Genomic DNA, 23,854 nt, shown 5'->3' on the forward strand with positions numbered 1-23,854 from the left:
CTACAAGATAATGCATGATTAGTTCAAAACAATATAGATAAAGAAGCATTAATTTTGGCAGAATAATGTGAACGCTAAAGGGTTAAAGGTACATGCAGAGTGAAAGTCTTTGGATTTCACTTCTACTTAGCTTTCCATTTAAATAAATAATGTATGTGTGTGTGCAGAGGGATGTGTATATTATGGTGTAGATGTGTTTGTGTGTGTATATTATATACACACACACACATATAATTGGCTTCTGTACTGTTTGTGTCTCCCATATTCCACTCCCAAAGAATTGGTCAACTTCAGGCGATAGTAGAAGATGCCAAAGGTGCCACATAGTGGGATTGAATAGAACCATGTAATTGCTAAGTGAATTTCTTAACCACATAGCTATACTTGTGGTTGTATGTATATACACTCATATATTTGCATATGTATGTATATATACACACACACACACATATGTAATATAGTGTTTGTTTTTATGTCAAGTTGTATATAGAAACAACTTAGCATTAAATTGAAGAATTACTCAATACTACAAAGAGTAGATGAGTGATTTATTTCAAAGCTTTGACCTGCTAGCTTTCATCAGACAATATGATGAAAGCCAGCAAGCTGAGACTCCAAAGTCACTATCACTAACTTTCCTGTAAAAAGTTTAACAAAAACACACACACACACATATATATAAGGCAGTGAGCTGGCAGACACGTTAGCGCGCCGGGTGAAATGCTTAGCAGTATTTCGTCTGTCGTTACGTTCTGAGTTAAAATTTCGCCGAGGTCAACTTTGCCTTTCATCCTTTCGGGGTCGATAAATAAAGTACCAGTTTCGCACTGGGGGTGATATAATTGACTCAATCCCTTCGTCTGTCCTTGTTTGTCTCCTCTATGTTTAGCCCCTTGTGGGCAGTAAAGAAATATATATATATATATATATATATATATCATCGTTTAACATCCGTTATATATGAATCTGTATATTTTATATAGAGCAAGTATGCACATACACATGATATGCAAAAGAAAATATCAAGTTAATATCAGGGATTGAAAGCCATGTTGTCTGCTGAAAGCAGGTTCTGTACCTAACAATTATATATTTTTGTTTTGCTTTGTTCTTCGCATTTGTTTAAAATACATTTATGTTTTTATGTTCAACATTAAAATAAATCTTCAACAGAAATATATTTCATATAATAATATATATATAAGTTAATTACTTTCTAGCTAAGAAAGACTTTTTCACCTTAAATTACAAGAACTCAGCTAACGAAATAAGAGGAAGCCCCAGCATGGTTGCTCAACCTGCTGGATATAGCAGCCAGATCTACCTTGAATCATCTGTTTTAAAAGGGTGCACATTGAATAGTGTTGTCCAAGGCACACTATACCAGGAAAAAAGAGTCTGGGATGTCCAGGCTGGAATTCTTCTGGGTGTGGGGTTTCCATCTATAGACTTCTCTCTTGTACAATACAATAAGAATTTCTGATGTCCCCTTTTACTCTCAGTATATTTGTGCTTCATACCTGTGCGTCTAAGGGCTTGGCACTAAAGTAGGGCATCAAACCCATGCCAGCCTGAAAAAAAAATAGGCATTAAAACAATTATATTTGGTAATATTTCAGCATGGAAAAATGAATGGATGATGGTATATATATGTAACACAAACCAACATAGAGAAAGAGACATTAAATAATGATGATTATATTTTTACACTTGCATATATACATACATGTTTGTGTGTATGTGTGCATATATATAGTCAATGGCTATGGGGGTCCAGTAGAATAAAGTAGGGATCACATGGGTCCATAGGCAAAAATTGGTTGAGAACCGCTGGTGTACGTTGTTCACTTTCTACAACCAAAAGTAATGGGGAAGTAGGGTGAAGTGAATTGATCAAAGGAAATACATTAATCATCCCAAAATCGGTGTGGGAGGTGGAGGAGAATAAAAATATAAATAAACCCTGTCATTGCATAGAGATAAACAGTATGAAATGTAGGTGTTGCACCAAGCCTAGAGATCCAGTAAAGGGAGGAGCAATATGAGAAGGAAATGTGACAGCAAGCTACTAGTTAGATGGGACATTAATGGAGGTGGGGAAGAGAAAGGGGAAAAGGGGGGTGGGTTGAAATAAACAAGGTCATTCAGTTCTGAAGACAAAGCTCAAATATAATATATAATTTTGAAAGAAAGGAATCTTAAAGGTATTTTGTCAAGAATATAGACTGGCTTCCGTGCCGGTGGCATGTAAAAAGCACCATCCGAACGTGACTGTTGCCAGCCTCCCCTGGCACCTGTGCCGGTGGCACGTAAAAAGCACCCACTACACTCACGGAGTGGTTGGCGTTAGGAAGGGCATCCAGCCGTAGAAACACTGCCAGATCAGACTGGAGCCTGGTGCAGCCTCCTGGCTTCCCAGACCCCCGGTCGAACCGTCCAACCCATGCTAACATGGAGAACGGACGTTAAACGATGATGATATATATATATCTCAATGCCAGCATGGGCAACAGGCATTAAATGATGATGATATATGTATATTGAAATGCAAAGTTGAAAATCTGGTAGGATTTGAACTTAGTGTGTAGTGTGTTGTATTTAAGTACCACCAAAAATTCAGTCCTGCCTTTTTGTATTAGATTAAGCACTGCAAATGCCAAGTTGGTAGGGTATTGAACTTTGAACCTGAATCTTAAACTGTGTCCATAGCTAGAAATTGCTGCTAATTTACTGATGCTCTTCACTGAACTTAGATCAGACACCATAATGGTGATAATGATTCCTGAGAGTGAGTACAGATAAATAAACTGATACTTATTGACCCTAGAAGAATTTGAACTCATTCCTCATCCACCACTCGCATAACAGTAATTATGTCTTGGTAATTGACCTCATGTCAGCACTTGATTTATTGATACCTGAGGAATGGGGGAAGAGTGGACCCCTGTAATATTTGAATCCAAATAGGAAAATTTTATTAAATCCCACAAGGCATTTTCCCCCTTTCCTAATAATTCTTTCTAATTTTAGTACCAGGCCAGTAATTTATAAGGGAAGGAGCAAGTTGATTACTTTGACCCCTATACTTGACTGGCAGTTTATTTTACTTACTCTGAAAGGATGAAAGGTAAAGTTGACATTGATGAGATTTGAACTCAGAACAAAAAAAGTCATTAGAAATGCTGCTATACATTTTGATCGATGCACTTAATGATTCTGTCAGCTTGCTGCTGCCTTTGTCTCTTTTATATTAATAATTGTTTCTTAAATAAATACAAGACCAGAAATTTGTGTGGAGGTGGGGACAGTTGATTATACCAGCCCATTTGTGTACTTAAAACTTTTTTTTTATTGATCTCAGAAGGATGAAAAGCAAAGTTGACTTCAGCAGAATTTGAACTCAAAACATAAGAGACAGACAAAATGCTGCAAGATATTTTATCCACAATGCTCTAATAGTAATGATAATCATTTGTAATCTAAGTACGAGGCCACAGCTGGAAGATTATATCAGTCCAATACTTCATTGTTAAATTATCCTTGATGCTTTGAGTAGATGCAGTTAATTGCTGGTACTTTATCATCTCTGATGCATTTTGTACTGTGCTTTACTGATTCAGTTATGATTCATTCTTTCAAGGGATAAATATTATTAACCCTTTTCCTTTACTATATTTTTGTTCAAATACACTGCTTTTGTTCCAATTACTTTTTAAAATAATGAATTTAGTAAAATAAAATAATTTTGTCATTATTAAGTTGTTGTTTAGAATATAAACATGAAATTTTGATATAAGGTTTTAATTTAGCTCACTTTAAAATAGGAAGTTTGTCTCATGGAACAAAGGTCAGTCTCAGTAGAGTGACAGACTGTCTTATGGTATTTTAATTACATTCTTTTACTGTCTGAGTTCAAATCCTCTCAAAGTCAGTTTTGCTTTGCATCCTTCTGGAGATCAATAAAACCAATAATGAACTAAATTGATTTGATTGACCACCTCATCTCGTGTTGCCTTTTACTTAATATTGTGGTCACATCTAATCCATGCCAGCATGGACAACAGATATTAAATGACGTTTGGTAGAGTTGTTAGAGCATTGGAAAACTACTTTACAGTATTTATCTTAGCTCTGTGCTTTGAGTTCAAATTCCACTAGGGCCAGCCTTACCTTTCATCCCTCCAAGTTCACTAAAATGACATACCAGTCAAGTACTACACTTGGTCTATTTGACTAATCCTGCTCCACCAAATTTCAGGCTCTGTGCTTGTGTTTGAAATAAATATGGATTATCTCTAATTGAGCAGACCTATAATCAAAGATATTCCAGTCATGACCGTCCAGTTTTGTAGTATATCCCTATTTTATTTAATGCATCCTCTCTTTTTTTTTTCTGAATCTAAGATGAAAGCATGAGTAACTAAGTATGTGACTTGGTAGTTAGAGTGTTGCATCCACAATTGCAAGATCATAGTTTCAATTCTTAGATTGGGTTGGTGCATTGTGTTCTTGAGCAAGTTGCTTCATTTCACATTCCTCCAGTCCACTCAGCTGTAGAGGAGAAATGCTGTAATGGACTGGTGCCCTGTTCAGGGAGAATGTGACTTTGGTCACATCTACTCTATTGGAACTGGGTAAATGGTCCTGTGAATCTAAGGATTCAAGACGGTAGTGTCTAAGGGTTGATGATATGTGACTTGAGAGAGATTTGACTGCTATTTCTAGCAGGTTGAGCTACTGCATTAAGATTCCATTCTTGACTAAACTGGGTGGTATGGCATGGTAGGTAAAAGTGTCTGACTAAATGGTATACTGTATTATTGCTAGGTTCAAGGGTCAGCTTTGCTTTTCATTCTTCTAGGAGCTTGATAAAATATTGGTAAAATACTGGGGGTTAATATAATCAAGTATACAGTACCCCTTCCACCAATAATTTGTGACCTTCTGCTTATATTGGGAAACATTATTGTGGTGGATGGCAAAAATCAGTGAGCGTTAGGCCAATACTTTGAAATATTTACTCACAAGTTGGACTCCTGCCTTGCTTCCAAACCATTTTCCATCCTTTTGGGACTGATAAAATAAAATAGCAGCAAAATATTGTGGTTTAATATAATCAACAATAACTTCCCACAAAATGTGTTGTTCCTGTGTGACTTATATCAGAAATTATTTTTGATGTCTTATGTTCTGAGTTCAAATCCTGCCATGGTCAACTTTGCCTTTCATCCTTTTGAGGTTGATAAAATAAAGTATCAATTAAGTACGGGGACCATTCAATGTTAACAGACATGCTGGCCTTAGGCTTAAATGAGAAACAAATGTTATCATCACTATCAAGATGGTGGATCAGCAGAATCATTAGAGAGCGCTGAACAAAACACCTTGCAGTATTTGTTCAGCTTTTATATGTTCCGAGTTCAAATCCTGCTGAGGTCAACTTTGCCTTTCATCCTTCTGGGGTCATCAAAGTAAGTACTAGTCAAGAACTAGGGATGTATTTAATTAACAGCCACTTGTTTTCAAAATTGCTGTCCACGTATCTGAATTAGAAATTATTTTTATTCTAATAATCTTTTTTACTTCTCTTATATCCTTATGTATCATTTTGGAAATCTCTAGGTGTGTTTTGGCAATATGTGAGACTAAATACATTAGAGAAGCTGATTTGGTAGCTAAACTCATCTTGCTTCAATACTAAGATATCAATTTTTAACATTGAAACCGGACCACAGTGGATTAAATTGACCCTAGTACTTGATTAACATCAATTCTGTGAATGAAATACAAAGTTACCCTCAGTGGGAATTGATGTCAGAATGTAAAGAGGCTTTTAAATGGTGCAAGGTCTGGTGCCCTTATGATTCTGTCAATCTACTACATTAACAATAGCTAAGATATCAATTTGGTTCTTCATTTTTCAGTATGCCAAACTAAATACCTGCAATATATTATGGTCAATTCAACTGACTTCACCTCTTTTACCAAAAAACAAAACAAACTATTGTCTGAAAAAAATTAACAAAAATATAATAATGCAAACAACCAAGGTTTTGATACGGATGATCATCTCTCTTGTCAACAAAATTAACAAATAATGACATTTTAAATAAACAGAAATATAAAAGAAAAAAGACACATTGATATTGAGTGAAAATCAGTTTTGTAATAAAGAAGCTAGGTTCTTTCTGTTTTGTCTTTTTAAAATTATCCTGGATTAATTTTATTTTATTTTGTCTTTCAAAATCAAAATCAAATTTTAAGGTAAATAGATATAAACCACTGAGTGAGCTTGTTCAATGCAGCAGGTAAGTCTTTGAAAAAAAATCTCCTGTCTTTTGGGAACTAATTACTTTTTGAAGCAGTACATTCAAATTCTTGAAATAGTATATCCCAACTTTTAGGATAGGATCTCCAAAGAAAAGTTGTGATAGGCCTGGTTAAAAAGCCAATTGAAAGATCGTATCAGAATCTGATGCCAGTTATCTTTCTCACTATCTGGAACCACTTTACTTAACACCCAACTTTTATTCTTAATATTGTCATCCTCATTCATATTTTACATCGACCATCTTTTTCTACTACCGAATTATATCTTCCTCACCATTACCATACATTTCTCACTCTCCCTATGCGCTACATCTGTCTCCCACTACACTCTTGCAAGCCACCACCCTCTCTATTGTAACCCCACTCAGTTAATTTTGTGAGCAACATGGTGACTTCTGGTGTTATGAAAAAGCACCCAGCAGATTGTGCAAAGTGTTAGGCATTAAAAAGGGACATCCAGTCATAGAAATCATGCCAAAAGATTAGAGGTCAATGCATTCCTTGGATTTGTTGGAACCTGTCAGACCATCCAATCTATGCCAGCTTGGAACATGGATGTTAAAAGATGTTGAAGAAGATAATGCATATATACATCAATACATATACAAACCCACCTAAATATATATAAAGATAAATTAAATATATAGATATACTATTGACAATCCAATAATTTATTTGTATTACAATATTACATTAAACACTATGAATATAATATAACAATATTATATAACATAAATAATTATAAAAACCATAAAAGGCCAACAAATTGTTTCGACTTATATATATTTTTTCTGATATACATAATCACAGTTCTATTATATATAAAGTCACTTCAGGGTCAAGGTCTAGAAAAAGAAATTTTGTGTGAAAGGATGGCTGGTATCCAACTGATGTACCAGTGAATTGGATGTTTAACACACCCATTTGAAGGATTACTTCTCCTCACTTTCTTACTTCATATATATATATATATATATAAGCTGCATTCAAAACTAATGCCATGTGGGAAAAATCTCTTGGGTATGTGGTGATTCCACCCTTCCTGTGTCTGCGTGAAAATTTTAGTGCCAGTAGGCCACGTCAGTTCCCAGCTGTTATGCCTGAAGTATAGCTGTGTAGTGCGTGCTTGTCAGATTTTTGCATTCACCAAACACTGCCAGCAGAGGTATTGCATCAAGTTTTACCAAAAGCATGGTGATGCTCAAGCTCAAACCATTCAGAAGATACAGCAGGCCTTTGGCGATGATGCCATGGGCAAAACTCAAGATCAAGAAGTGGTACAACTGCTTCAAACATGGCCACACCAAGTGGGGAGTGAGGCATATTCAAGCAGGCCATCAACAAGCTGAAATGAGGAACCAATTGAGAAGATTCAGCAATTAGTCATGGAAGGCTGTCATTTAACAATCCAGAAAATTATTCTCAAACTGGGAATAAGTACAGGATCAATGCATTCCATTTTAGTGGAGGATTTGTGTATGCAGAAAGAGTCAGCAAAATTCATCCCCAACATGCTGGCAGAGCAACCGAATTAGCACTGCATGAAAATTACAGAGGGCATGCTGGACTGTGCAAACCACAATCCAGACCATGAAGACCATTATCACTGGTGATGGGACATGGTTTTATAGTTTTTGCTTGATGCATTCAGACATCCTGCATGAAAATGAAAATCTGATGAGCAAGCACTATGCATCAGTACTAAAGGCATAACAACTGGGAACTGTTGCAGCCTACTGGTGTGAAAATTTTCACGTATTTGCAGGAAGAGTGGTTCCATCTTCCACCCAAAGGATTTTGCCCATGCAGCATTAGTTTTGGTGGGAAAAAGTAAAGTCAGATACTTTTTGAATTCACCATGTGTATGTACAATCTGTATATCATCATCATCGTTTTAATGTCCACATTTCCATGGTTTAGGTGGAATTCATTGAGGCAGATTTTCTAGAAGATATCTGCCCAGTTGTCAACCATCACCTCTTTTCAAACAAGGCAATATTTCCCATACCCCAGACATACATGCACACACATATACACAATGTTCATGCTAAATATCATAACTTTTTTCTATGTCTCATTTTTCAGGAGCAACTTTGGAGAGTATGAAGTTGTTGAGAAAAAAGTAGCTGACATGAAGGACTGAAAGTCATCTGAATATTGAAAAAGAGTTACTTGTATCATGATGATTCATGTCAGGTATCAGAATGCTGACATCATGACCACTGCTCAATGCTCTGTGAACACTGTAAAGGCTGTAAGACATGACATGGACAGTTGCAACAGAAACTACAAAGCTGTGGCCAGCAGTTGGTGACCAAGGACACAGCTGGTGTTCTGAGTGCATCCAAACACTGCTGTTTGTCCATCAACTGCAGGATAAGGTGATGGCAGATCCGAGCAAGGGAATCCAGGCTTTGGCAAGAGAGATGGGTGTTGGAGTCACCACTATGAAGCTGACCCTATCTGTGAATTTTCACTACCACCTTGCACTAAAGGCACAAGGGACAAATTCTGATAGCCATGGTCAAGGAGATCCACTTGATAAAAGCAAAGAAATCCTGGACAAAATGAAGCATCCTGTTGAGTTGGGGATGATCTAGTTCTCAGATGAAAAGAACTGCCGGGACCAGTTGCACAATACCCAGAACAACAGGTGGCTTCAAAATTCATGTGATGTCTCACCATGTTCCCCCAAACTGTGATAGTCTTTGGGTGCATCTCCAGTGAGGGTGGTGTCATACTACCCTACATTTTTGAACAGGGCCTTAGGCTTACTTCAGATGGTTAAGGCTGCTGAAGACTGTAGTCAAACTGGCCGCAGCGTGTTGCTTCTGGAAAGCTATATTTGTGGCAGCAGGATTGGCTGTGTAGTAAGTAGCTTGCTCACCAACTACATGGTTCTGGGTTCAGTCCAACTGCATGGCACTTGGGTCAAGTGTCTTTTACTATAGCCTCAGGCCGACAAAAGCCTTGTGAGTGGGTTTGGTGGACGGAAACTGAAAGAAGCCCATCATATATATATATATGTGTGTGTGTGTGTTTGCCCCCCCCCCCCCCACATCGTTTGACAACTGATGCTAGTGTGTTTATGTCCCCGTAACTTAGTGGTTCAGCAAAAGAGACTGATAGAATAAGTACTAGGGTTACAAAGAATAAGTCTTGGGTCGATTTTCTCAACTAAAGGCAGTGCTCCAGCATGGCCACAGTCAAATGACTGAAACAAGTAAAAGAATAAAAGAAATACCTTTAGAAAAAGTCAGAAGTGGTTGTCAGAGAATTTCTATGACTTCATCAGACCCAATTTCTGGCCTCTTAGTCTATGTAGGGCATGGTTAAGACACCAACCACTCTGCCTGCAGCATTAAGGCTAAGCTGGTGGTGAAGATCTTCCCAGGGACACAGTGAAGAATGCATATTCCAGGTTTCAGAGCCATCTTGAGGCTGTAGTGGAAGCTGAAAGTTACTACTTAGAGTAAAGTGTTATAAGACAAGTGAGACCATAACCCGTGGCCTTTACCAGGGGTGTAGCCAGCCAACTTATGTGTACCTCTCCTTCTTTGGACAAAAAACTGCTTGCGAAGACCTGTTGAGGCAAGTGAATTTGAAATAGAACCAAATTCGACAACTGGCACCCATGCCAACCTTCCTTCATTGGACACTAAATTCTGCTTGCAAAGACCTGCTGGGGCAAGTGAAATCGAAATTGAACCAAATTTGATGACTGGCACCTGTGCCAGTGGAGCATTAACAGCTCCATCCGAGCGGGATCACTGCCAGAGCAGCTGACTGGCTTCTGTGCCAGTGGCATGTAAAAAGCACCATTTGAATGTGATCGTTACCAGCGTCGCTTTACTGGCACGTGAACAAAACATTCGAGCGAGGTTGTTGCCAGTGCTGCTGGACTGACTCCTGTGCAGGTGGCATGTAAAAAACACCATTTGAGCATGTTGTTGCCAGTACCGCCAGACTGGCCCTCGTGCCAGTGGCACATAAAAGCACTCACTACACACTCGGAGTGGTTGGCATTAGGAAGGGCATCCAGCTGTAGAAACTCTGCTAGATCAGATTGGAGCCTGGTGCAGCCATCTGGTTCGCCAGTCCTAAGTCAAATCGTCCAACCCATGCTAGCATGGAAAGCAGCCGGTAAATGATGATGATGATGATGATGCATTATCTTGGAGCCTTGATATTTTGATGATGTGATTGTATATTTTTAGAATGACATTATATGATGTGTGAGGAGGCTAGAACTGGCTAATTTAATCATGAAGCATAAAGGTAGGATATTTGGGCCAGATATGGACTGGTTAAATGCTAAAGGGTTAAAGTACCTTATAGAATTTAGTTTTGTCTTGGTATTCTGCATTTAAATCCAAAGAGAGAACAATCTATGGAGAATGTACTTGTCAAAGGGCATCTGTTTACTGACTTGAAATCTGCATATGTTGCAGTTTCATGTGCATGTCTGTTCATCCTCAGTCACTGCATGGGTGGTGTTGATAGATCATCTATCAGATTAGTAGAATGTGTCCCTTCTACAATAAGTAAAAGAGTACGCTCTCCAAGCTAGTCAGATGAAAACTGGGTCAAGGAACAATAGTTTGGTGATAAAATATAATGGAAGTGATGTACAGGTTTGCCATTTCTGCCCACCCTTTCAAGGATAGCTTCTTCTTGACCCACATATTCCTGGGTGAGACTGGCCATCTTTTTTGTAACCATGTCCCAGTTTCTAACCCCCAGGTAGTCAGGGCTAAATTAGATCCTGTGTAACATCATGCACCTGTTGGTCACCACTTCATATTTTTTTTAAGTAGTATTGACTACTACGGTGCCTAACACCAATATAAATAGTGACATCATCTAGGTTGACATAGCTCTTCCAGGTCCCGTTTCAAACATGATGTCCTTTAACACTCGCAGATCTGCCTAAGATTGCACAGACCAGTGCTTTCCCAATCACACTGCTGACATTAACAGCAACTTCTTTACACATACCTTTGCTAAAATTTTAAACTCTGTACCCAGTAGAGTTGTAGGCTGAAAAATTATAGGTAATGTCTCCTTTGTTCACATTTTTCCATAGCATTATTCTCTGGCTCATAGATGTAATTGTACAATAAGTAAAAGATGTTTAAGATGTTGGTGAATAATGCTCAAGGGGCAGATCGTATAAACCAGAAAATTGGCCCTTTGCACAAATGCAACCATATCCCAGCTGTTTTATCAGCTATTTTTGGTCTTCTCCTGAGAGCCACAGCAGGCTATCAAAGTAGGCACTAAAATCCATTAAAGTTTTTCATCCATTGCTTTCCCAATACAGTTGAGTAGAGTGCCACTGGTAAGTTAAACACATCTGTACAATATCAAGTAGCATAAACCTGTATTGCTCTAACAAAAAATTAAATTGTGACTTTGTTGTAAATTCAAGCATCTATCAACCACTTTTCATTCCTTCATGTTTAAGAGTATGTACCCTAGTTCTGACAATACAAATTTTGTTGTTCAGGGAAGAAACAGGATAGAGCCGTTTTCATTTGGCTGAGATGTCTTTCCTAATAAGCTCTTAAAATTTGCTGACTAGCTTCCCTCTAATTTTTTCTTTACTCTATTATTACTTCTTCATTAAATCTGATTCTACTCTAATTACACTCTCTAGAGCATCTCACCACTGATTGGTTATGATTACTCCCATCAACTGCTGCTTAACTAATTCATTAATCCAGGTATAGGCTTTGTGCACCAGGAACATGTTCAACATCCAATAGTTAGGTTTCTTTCTATGTATCCTATCTAGGTTGATCATGCAGATTACAAATTATTGATCTGAGTAGTCAACTGCTTGAAATTGTTGATGCCCTACACTGTCTCTATTCACTGATCTAACAAATATTCTATCTAGATATAATATGGAGGACTCAAGTTGGTTCACATCTACAATGGTGCATTTGTGAAACCAAGCCAACATCTGTCTAGCAGAATTATCTGAGAAAGTAGGTTAAGCATTTTACCTCTCCTATTCGACATATGTACTCACTCTTATCAGGTATCTAAAAGCCAGTCCTTCATTAGTACTAAAAAACAGAACATTCACAAGAACATTTCTATATTCCTGAAGATATCTGGTCACCCTATCCCAGTTGATGACACATAGTACCACCTGCACCACTTGTATTCAGTACTGCCATCTTAGTATCCAGTTTCCAGCAAGATCATCTATATCTTGATATCCAAACTTTTCTGAAACAACATTACAACCCAACTACTTGATCCAGGAAAAATAACAAGATGCGTGCATATTGTAGTTGTTGAATACCAGCATAAGCATATGTATCCTGAAAATCTTGGTTTTGTGATGTTTCTTCCAAGCAAACTTCAGTCGAAATACATTTATACAATACTTTATGTTGGTCAGAGAAAAGAAATAAGAGAGGTCACTTACTTTGGTTTTGAAAAAAGATGGTTAGCCTGGTTTTCTCAATGTAAGGGGGCGGAGAATTTCTTGAAAAGCCTTTTATTCCCTTTTTACTGAAAATTCCAACAATACTTAGGAATTTTCTTATTAGAGACAAGTGGACTGCTTTTGATATCCTCAACAGAAATTTGTTTGGTAGGGTCCTGGGGACAAGTTTTTCAAAGGCATTCCATCGGTTCCTATTTCTATTTGCAACAGTGAAATCAATAAGTCACTCCGTTTTCTTTTGTGGAAAGTTGCTGAGATGCTTAAAATATTTAGTAGAGTAGGGCACGACTGGTCACTAGCATAGTCAATAAAGGTATCAGATCCAACAACTGGTTTAGCAGCATCATTTAGCTGCTACAAGGAGATGCTTTAGGGAGAAACACCAAATTTTTGGACCCGGTATTAAAGTTATGGAAACATTTATAGCACAATAAATTACAAAGAAACTTAGTATGGAGGAGATGCAGTTTGGCTTTGAGCCAGGAAGAAATACTACCAATGTCATCTTTCTAGTAAGACAACTCCCAGATGTACTCATGGTAAAACCCTATACCTAACATTTGTTGAGCTGGATAAGGCCTTTGACAGAGCTCCACATAGTAATTTGGAGGCTATTAAGGCAATTAGCAGTAGATGAATAGCTTATGAAGCTGTACAAGCCATCTACAGAGTGTATTCAGCATACATTTAACATGCTGGCAAGGGTCTGTTAGGGCACAGTCCTCAATACCTTCTTGTTTTCCAATAGTCCAGTAAGCCATATGAGAACTTTAAGACTTGCTATCAGTGGGAACTCAGTATGCAGATGACCTAATTCTTCTAGCAGAATCTGTAAAAGATTCAGAGATGAAATTACAGAAGAGGAAGCAAAATCTAGAATTAAGAGGCCTCAAAATTAACTTAAAGACTTGAGTCTTAGTAAATAGAAAGAAGATATGACTGTGATACTATCAAGGACATAATTGTGCTTAATATAGATACAAGAAGTGTAGTGGGGTCATAGGAAGGATGATAGAGAAGGTAGTCTTTGAATATGACAGAGGAGCAGGAATAGTTAGTAATAAAAATACACACTAAACTCTGCCCAATGTTTTCCTAGAAAAAGTTGGTGACTTAATAGCAGAGATATATGTACTGAAAGCATAGTAACCAGAGTAAGAATGGAATGGCCAAAATTCAGAGAGTTCAAACCTCTGGTAGCAACAATTTTTTTTTTCTTTCTTAGTGTGAAGGGTAGATTGCATAATGCTAGTGTGATGCTGCTTGGTAACAAAATATGCTTTGAATAAAAAGGATTTATGAAGACTAGAAAGAAACGAAGTGATCTGAATGTGTAATGCCAGTGTGCGTGAACAATGGAGTATGTAAGTTGATGGAAAAACTAAATATATAATGCATCAGATGTAGTGTTTAAGAGAAAATAATTCATTGGCACAGACATATGTATGGGGGAATGACAGCTGTACAGAGAAGCACTGAGTACTTAAGAGCTCAAAATCTTGAGTTTCATGAAGGAGATGACAAAGAATGGTGGTGGTTGGCAGTAAATGGTGCTGGCAAAGACCCACCCTTCTGAAGAAGCTTGGCACAAAAAAAAAAAAAAAAATGTGGTAGGAATGGTGGCTAGGACATATCTACATAGTCTCTCACCTATGTTTCCATTAAGTCTCCATCTGCATTGCCACCCCACCATTTTGACACCATCTCATGCTCAGTTATTCACCATACTATATATATATATATATATATATATATATATATATGTATATATATATATATTATATATATATATACTGTGGATATAACATGGAACTTTTTATATTCAATTTCCCCTACCGACCCTATTTTATTTTTCTCTCTCTTCCATCATGATGCCTGTGAAAAGAGGAAGTTCATCAGATTTATTCACATCCGATATACTATTCCATCACCCTTTTGTACTGGAAGCCATCAATTTTCTTCCCCAGATCAATTATGAACTCTCATCTTTATAACTATCTATCACTTAAACCCCTCATCACAAACATGTAGATGCCATTGCTGCCTATTTCTCATTGCTCCTCTAACACTGTTTTTTCTATTACTCAATCTCTACTACCTTCTCATCCCAAACAATTTGTTTCTGCCACCATATCCTTCATTCTTCTACTATATCACTCAACTTCAGTTTCTGTCCTTGCCCTCTCAGCTATTCACACCCTTTAAGCATGTTGTTTTGAATAATTAGAGCCAACACAGAAGTGGGGACAATTTAGTTTTGCAGTGTACAACTACTTTAGTGCTAATGCCAGAATAAAATGCATTAAGTGCACTGTGTAAAGTGATTGGTATTATAGAGGGGAAACTAAAACATATCAGATGTGGTCCTCCAACTAATCTAGGAGGATAGTAACCCAATAAAACTAACTCAGTCAGGGCTATCCTATCCAACCCATGCCAGTATGGAAAGCATATGTAGAATAATAATGATTATGATGCTTGGCTGTGATACTGCTGTCGCTGTTATGGAGATTATTAGTTTTGTGCTTCCTGTTATTAATTTGATTGCTCTGAATGTGTGTGTGTGTGTGTGCGCGCGCACGGTCAATGAGCTCTTCTGCCTTATCAAATCTTCCAGTTTTTGACTAGGAACAACCATTTTTTTGCTTCTATTCTTTTCCTCTTCACATTAATTCTGTAATAGTCACATGACAAAGAAGTTTTACGATGGGGTGTGTATGGTTAAAGGTAAGTATTTGTGTGTGCATGTTTGTATGTTAATAGTGAGAGTGGAAGGCCATAGCTAAGAGACTGCTTTTCTCTTTGTTTATGGAAGCAGGTTATGAGTTTTTTCAGAATGATTTGGATTAGGAGCTCCATTCCTGTACCAGACCAGTTTTCATGGCACAACCAATTTACCTCCAGGATAGTCATCTTTTCTTTCTCATCGGTCATAATAACTACTGCCAACCACCTTAAGTTTATTTTTGGTGGCACATCCTACATCTTTACTTCTCACAAGTCCATAAATGACAAATGAGGAAGAACCCTTCAATCTTCACCATGGCAGTAGACTGACTCCTCATATTACCTTCAGAGAGGAACCAAATCTCCACTGATTGTATAGTAAACAATAACGGCAATAGCGATGATTTGTTTCTACTACTGGAAGGTGGGGTTAATCAAACTGCTCCCAGTACTTGACTGGTACTTTATTTCACCCACCCCAGAGAGATGAAAGGCAAAATTGACCTAGGTGGGATCTCAATTTAGAACTTAGACACTAGGCCAAGCTGTAGCTGCCTCTAATTTATGCCATGTCTATTTTGTTGACACTACATTGAGAAATAATGAGTTGGTCTAACTGAAATATGAAGTGATAATGTAGAGCGCTGTGATTGAACACTAAATGACAGTTGCTCAACCAAATTCTGCCAAATGAGAATAACTGTTAAAATTGGATCAAGACCACACATTTGAAGAAGGGATGTAGATGACTGAATCAACTATCAGTATATTACTGGTACTTATTTTATTGACATGGGAAGAATGAAAGGCAAAATCAATGACTGAGATTAAAACTTAGAACAGAAAGAGACGAAACAAATATTGCAAGCTTTTTCTGCCACTCAAATGTAATAACAGTAAACATTGTCCACAAATCTGGTTGAAATTTCTTCATTAAGACAATCTGGTAGTAGACATGAAAACAAAGCAAAAAAAAAAAAAGATATATAACCATCAAATAAAATGGAATCTTTAATGACTTAAGAAACATAAAAATTGAGGAATATAAGCAAAGTTTCAAGAGAATTTTACCAAGAAGAGAGAGGCAAATATCTATTGGTAATAAATATATAAATAAAACAAAATAAAAATACAAGTAATATTTTTCTCTTTTCAAATTCAAGGTTTACCAAGAAAGAATGTGATAAACCAGGTTTGTTTTACTCCGATAACAGAAAGAACATTAGAAAAAAAAGATAGCTCTCAACAAGTATTTGACATCTTTGTTATGTTCTCATACAAATATAGTATGTGTGTGTTGGTGTGTGTGTGCGCGTGCACACGTGTGCGTAAGTGTGCATGTATTTGTTGGCATACAAATACAGTGTTTGTTTATGAGTATGGTGTGTACATGTGTGCTTGCAAAGAATATGTTGGAACATGTTTGAGCAATTGTCTCAAAATCTAGAGTCAACATTTCAGCTAACAGATTTCAAAAATCAAATCTCACATACACACATTTACTATAGAGGGAAACCACTGAAATAAATAACTCACTCTATATAAAAATATTAACAGCTGGTAAAGTAATACAGGTACTAATTAATAGTTTGTATTTTTATAATATATTCAGGTTGAAACTGTCTAGGAAAATTAATTATAAACCTAATTAGAATTGTAATAGACTAGACAATTTGACCCATTAATATTGAAACCATCCAAATCCAATGATCATAAAGACAGTGCTATTTGTTTAAACTGGCCAACCAGGCCTTGTTGACATACACTTAATAGCAGGAAAACCTTCATCAAATCACACAGAAGGTCACGTTTTTCCTTAGTTGCAGCATTCCATCACTTTCCCATCATAGATATATCCACATATCTAAAATCATCATTAATGCCATGAATATTAAAGGATTGAATGAAGCTTATTTGTTGATTTATTATAAGAATATTGTCTATATAGTTTTCACATATATATATATGAATTAATATATACTAATGTATATATATATATATGATAGACTTGTCTGTCTACCAGCCAGCTTTAGAATAACAGTAAATTCATCTGTGATTTTAATCAATACAAAACATGCCAGTTATTTACAAGACCTACATAAATATCTTACTTTGTCATCTATCAAAAAATATACACTGCTTCTAAATATATTGTCTATCTTTACTTCTAGTTATTTTAAGGCAGACATGGAAAATGGTTACAGAAAATAGACTAAATGACAATAAAAAAGTTGACTGTTGTTCTGATGTAATTTTTGACTTGATAAATGGTAGTTGAGAACTAGACAATACGAGTATGAAAAATAACCTTTCTAGAACATTACAGTATTTCAACTAACTTGTTCTACTGATGAGCCAGGTAATGAAAGCCAAGAAGCAGGCATTAGAGGGCAGGCAGTTTTATATGCTGATATAAAATATTGTAAAGTCGATGTCAATGAAATGTCAATGAAATTGTAAAGAGTAACAAAGGGAGAGATGACAAGGACATATATATATATAGATAGATATACATATATGATAGATTACATGTATGTGTATATATATATATACACACACATATACATATATATATGATAGATTATTTGTGTGTGTGTATACATATATATACATACACACATATATATATATATAAGATACATATGAGAGAGATAGAGAGATACAAAGCTAATGTAAGATAATGAATGGAAGTTATTCTCATTTTTTTCTGGTTACCAGTATCAATATTGCCAGATAAAAACAAACTCAATACTACAGACGTTCAGTTTTTAATATCAGCTTCAGACTTCGGTTTTCCCTTTTTATTTCGAAATCTGTTTCTGTGGGTACAAATGTAAGTATCACAGCAAAATAAAATAGCATGCAATCAACTAACACCCTCAAAGCTGCCATTACTATGCAGAAAATGTCTCAATTAGTTTCAATGAGTTAGGCTTTCTTTCTTTACAACAACTAAATATTTTGTGTGATACTTGAATGTAGAGGAGAAAAACATTGTGTCAGCTGTCTTTAGAATATAAGACTTTCTTACACTTCATGGCGAACATTCATGCAGTTCACAAACCACACATGCACATTCACACATCCATGCATATACACACGCACACAAGCATGCACACACATAGGAAGAAGGTAAAAATAAACAAACTATTCGTATCCATATGCAGACAGACATCACAAATTAGGTTTAATCCATGCCTTACTTCACATGACATAAGATATGGGAGAGAGATAGAGAAGAGAGAGAGAGAGAGAAAGGGAGTCCCCGTGACCACAGTCTTTTTTAAAAAAAACAACAATGTAAAACAAAAACAAAAAAAAAGAAACAGTTAAGTGGTCAAGCTAAGAAGCAGGAGTAGAACAAACATGCAGTGTTACTACAGTAAGTAATAACCTGCTAGTTCTGCAGAGTGTTTGCTTGGTCAGTTATCACCTGATGTCTACAAAACCACAAGTCCAGCCTTAAACACTACAGTTATTTTATTAACCATAGAGAGGCATATCACAGTACTAACGATTCCATAATTTAGTTGTTTCCAACAACAACAGTCTTCAGAAAAAAAAAATAAAAAAGATACAATATCAGAATCATAACAAATTTCTTTTCTTTACTTTAGCCATTCTTAAGACCTGTTTGTTTGTTTGTTTTTGTTGAAAGTAATGTAATCATGACTTTTCTGTCAACACTGACCTAAGCCAACAGCTGCTCCCCCATCTGTCTCCAAGGCAATAGCAGATCACAACAAAGGTTGTGGAGGAGGTACTTGTTGATAAGACATTCCTCCACCTCCAGTCGATGGTGGTGGTCCATAATTGGCATCCATTGGGGGTAAGGACATACTGTTCATTGACTGGGGATTAAACTGTGCTGAAGTTGGTCCATAGGTTGCCATACTGCTCTGAGCAGGAGCTGTTACTCTGAGAACAAATGTAAGAATTGACAATTAGTAGAATTCATACAAACATCTTGTTGCTTCACAAATAAATAACAAGTGTGTGTGTGTGTGTGTGTATGAAATTCAGTTCAAAGTATGGTTTCATGCAATTATCAAAATGTCTAGTTTAAATGAATTGTTTCTGTCCCAACCTATGCCAGTATGGAAAACGGATGTTAATGAATGATAATGATAATGTTTTCATCTCAGATTGGTTATCAAGTATTTTACACTTTGATATAGTCTCAGGCAATGTGGTTCAATAGATAAAGATACTGCTCCTCTTACTTTAGAAATAGAAGGTTCTTAGTTCAAATGCAGTGCAGGACTAGTTACATATCCAGGAATAATGTGCCCGGTGATCAATCGAAAACTGAACTGATTGAGTTAAGTATAAATATATATATTAAAAATATACACTGTAAGGTAGTGGTTAACAATGGATGTAAATATTGGAAATAAACATAGTAAAAATATGGTTAACAGCACAGACATGGTTGTGTGGCTAAGATGTTCACTTTGGAACCACATGAATGTTGTCAAATTAACATTCTACAATATAATGATGGGTCAACTAATAATACCCCATGAGTGAAATTGGTAGACTGGAACTAAAAGAAGCCTGTTATGAGTGTGTGTGTGTATGTGTGTGGTTGATTTCATACTTTCTCTTTGTCATAGACAACTTTGCTGACTTGTAAACAAAACAAAAGCTTCACCACTAAAACAGATGGTATTGTATGCTTGGCATCAACTGCAAAATCAAATCTAGATTTCTTGACATGTTGCAAGATCTTTGTAAACAAACTATGCCCTGAAGGGTAAAATCTGCTTCAATGAATTCCAAATGACTTATGCAAGCACGGAAGAAAGGACATCAAAACAATAATGTTGATCATAAAATGTAAGACCAACAATATTGGGGGGGGGGGAGTCAATTATATTGCCCCCAGTGCTCGACTGGAACTTATTTTGTTGACCACGAAAGGATGAAAGGCAAAGTAAACCTTTGTGAAATTTGAACTCAGAATGTAAAGACATGAAATGCTAAGCATTTTGCCTGGCATGCTAACCATTTTGCTAGCTCACTGCCTTACAGTAGATATAAATATTAAAAATATATACTGTGAAGTCGTGGTTAATAGTGTAGCTATTAAGATTTTAATTTACTTAACCATTAACCACAATTTGCAGTGTATATTTACAGTATTTATGAGTAAACAGAAGCTAAGTTTTAGAGATTTTGCAGCAAGGATGCCTGCTTGGTATGGATTTAGTTATACAGTTACCATCATCATACATAGATCATTGTTTTTTTTATTTAGTGAGCAGAAATTACGAAGTGACTCAAGGGCTGAGAGTTTCATGCATTAGCTCTTATGAGACTAAGTGTTAATACATGAAGCTATTAGCCCTCAAATCACTTTGTAACTTTTGCCAGTTAAATATGAAAATATATACACTCGTGTTATGAGTTCTAATTTCCTGTTTGTTTTACCAAGCCTAAATATAATCAGTTATATATATATATAGCACAATGTCTAAGATTAAGGTGATGGATTCATAATTACAACAACCTTATTATTTCAGCAAGTGTGTTGCACCCCAGAGCATAACATAACCTTACTGACCTTAGTCTAGTTTATTGATTGACAAATTCCACTTTTGGTTTATAGTAGAATGGTAATCAGCAGAAATGATGTAACAACATCAAAATCAGTTGTGCCTGTGCCAACAATATACAAATGACCAGATTTATAGGCATCTAATTTCTCATTGTACTCTCTAGTTTTTCCATCTTTACAGAATTTTCTTGTGTTAGTTCAGCTGAGAATGATTTCACCGAAACATCTATATTGCTGATGTTTATTCACTGCCATTCATGCAGAACTATGATTAAAGGGATTCCAGCTATGACCATCCTTAAGTTTTACTAAATGCAGGGAACCCATATTAACCAACCTGTTCTTTTTAAGATGCTAGAGTGTAAATTGAAGGATATTTGGCTGCTATTTCCAGCAGAGAAAATGACCATGTGGTGGCTTCCTCACTAATTTGTCATTGCTGTAATCAGATGTACATGTGTGATACATTTCAACAACCATGGGAAATGCTTCAAAGAATTTTAGCTTTGGTTTCAATGTAACTGTTGTCCTATAGGAAAGACTGTCAGTCAATACTTGGTCATTACGGAGTAAAAATCAAAATGGCCAAGTAGGTATCATATACTGAACTATCAGCAATTCATAGCACTTGAGTTCAAATTACTGCACGCATTTCATTGTGCATTGAGTATTGCATTTTATTCTGCTCTGCCGTAGTTCATCCAGCTGTCAAGAATAACAACTAGATCATCTGAGAATGTGCAAACAAATTTGCATCTTAACCATCTGATATCATTTATTGAAAACCAAATACCAGTCATTAAAAAGCAGCACATCACTACAGGGAAGGAGATGCTGTAGTTCTAGTCAGACCTGTTGTAATTCTGGGCAGTCAATACATTTAATCCTGTCAGTGAATACTTACCCATTATAGGGTTGCTGAGCTGCTGATACAACAATGGAATTTCCATTTAAGCTCTGAGCTGGAGCTGGCTGTTGTGACATCATGTTAGTTGGTATTGGTCCCTGGGGTACAGGTCCATTGTTTGCATGGATGATTGAAGGTGGGGCCTGCCCAGGGCTTATGTATTGAGGTTGGTTTGCATATTGTTGTTGTTGCTGTTGTTGTTGTTGCTGCTGAGGTGGTGGCTGTGGAAATTAATCCAAACAATAATGTCATTAATAAGATTACAAATAAGTAAAATAATATAATAGTTAAGGAATCTGTGAATGCCGAATATATTATCTTAGACAGCATCTCTCTCTCTCTCTCTCTCACCTCTTTGTGTTTCTGTCAATTCTTAGAATATGTTTATTTTTTTATTTGTTGGTTGATGTTTAGATAAGTCTCATTAAGGAACCCTATGATCAAAAGCATTCCAACCATGGTCATCATGTAATTTTTCATACATGATATACAAAGACCACATTATCTCTTTATGTCATAACAAAATGTGATGAGATTTGGCTACTATTTCTAGCAAAATGAATGAATGAAAAGAATCTCATTTTATAGTCCCCTCTATTTATCACTGTATTAAGTGATTGATCAGAATACAACAACCCACCGCAAGGTTTTGCATAAACTATTATAGAATGTTGACTTGTTAAAAATCTGTTATGATTCCAGTATATTAACAAAATTTTGGTTGAGATTTCAATTTAAATATCACTGAAGGCACAGGTATGGCTGTATGTTTAAGAAATTTCCTTCACAGCTACATGGTTTTGAGTTCAGTCCCAGAGCATGGAACCTTGGGCAAGTGTCTTCTACTATAGCCCCAGGCCAACCAAAGTCTTGTGAGTGGATATGGTAGACAGAAACAGAAAAGAAGCCAATCATACACACACACACATATATATATACATATGTCTGTGTGTCTCCTTGTCTTGCCATTGCATAAAAGTTGTACAAGAGCACCATCATCATACAAATGATATCCTTTGTTCCCAATCTTCTGTGAAAATATGTCTGACTATAGAGAAATATTACCTTACTTAGAAACAGACGATGGTTAGCAATGGGAAGAACATCCAGTTGTTAAAGAATCTGAATTCCTTCCAATCTAATGCAGGCATGGAAAAATGGGATGTAAAAACGATAATGATGATGATGACTTCAACATAGGTTTTTAGGTGGTTTAGTATTCAAGGAGTTAAATCAGAGACCAAATGTTGTAAGTAAAATCATGGATGAGACATCATGTCTTCACAATATAAAGATGTCATGATGGATGGTCATCTAGAAAGCTGATGATTCAGTTAAATTCAAATGAACCAACAAAGTTTAATCCAAAAGTGACATATGTATATGAAAATTGTAGATAACATAGGTATTATCTTTCTCTGTGTTAGAGTTCAGCTCAAGTATAGCTAATCAGCTCTAAGTATTCTATCATCTTTCTCTCTGTCAGAGTCAAGCTCAATTAGAGCTGACCAATTTTAGGTATTCTGTCATTTTTTCTGTTAATGTCCAGCTTAAATAAAGCTAATTAAACACTAGGTATTCTATCCTCTTCTCTCACTTAAGAGTTCAGTTACTCAGTGTTACAAAATAATGAAAATGTAAATGATTGAGTAGGCATATTTGGGCCAACATAGCAGAAATACTAAAGTGTATAAACAAAATCAAAATAACATACAAATTGTGAGGTCAAATGTTATACTGTGGCTAGATGGTCATAAGTTTAAAGTTTAATACTACAAGTTGTGTTGTGTCTATGAGGACAGCATGTAATCCTACTAGCTTCAGTTTTCTTGATTAAGCTAAAAATTAGGTCAGTTGTGTCTGTTAT

The 23,854-nt window shown here is 36.2% G+C and overlaps 1 protein-coding gene and 1 long non-coding RNA gene across 2 annotated transcripts in view; one reads left to right on the plus strand and one right to left on the minus strand.

The window, feature by feature from the left end:
• The first annotated feature begins 2,644 nt into the window (after window positions 1-2,644).
• LOC118764801 lies at window positions 2,645-6,176 on the plus strand. Its single transcript, XR_005000603.1, has 2 exons — window positions 2,645-4,081; window positions 5,000-6,176. It is a non-coding gene; the product is annotated as an uncharacterized LOC118764801 (long non-coding RNA).
• Window positions 6,177-18,272: 12,096 nt separating this feature from the next.
• LOC115215508 (signal transducing adapter molecule 1) overlaps window positions 18,273-23,854 on the minus strand; it is a 95,474-nt gene continuing 89,892 nt past the window's right edge. Inside the window, exons 15-16 of the mRNA XM_029784671.2 lie at window positions 21,985-22,208; window positions 18,273-19,438 (exon numbers count right to left, since the gene is read on the minus strand). Coding sequence (XP_029640531.1) covers window positions 19,258-19,438; window positions 21,985-22,208 — 405 coding nt within the window. The 3' untranslated portion in view covers window positions 18,273-19,257. The remainder of the gene's footprint in view (window positions 19,439-21,984; window positions 22,209-23,854) is intronic.

This window comes from Octopus sinensis, linkage group LG9 (assembly GCF_006345805.1).
Source record: "Octopus sinensis linkage group LG9, ASM634580v1, whole genome shotgun sequence".
NCBI lineage: Eukaryota > Metazoa > Mollusca > Cephalopoda > Octopoda > Octopodidae > Octopus > Octopus sinensis.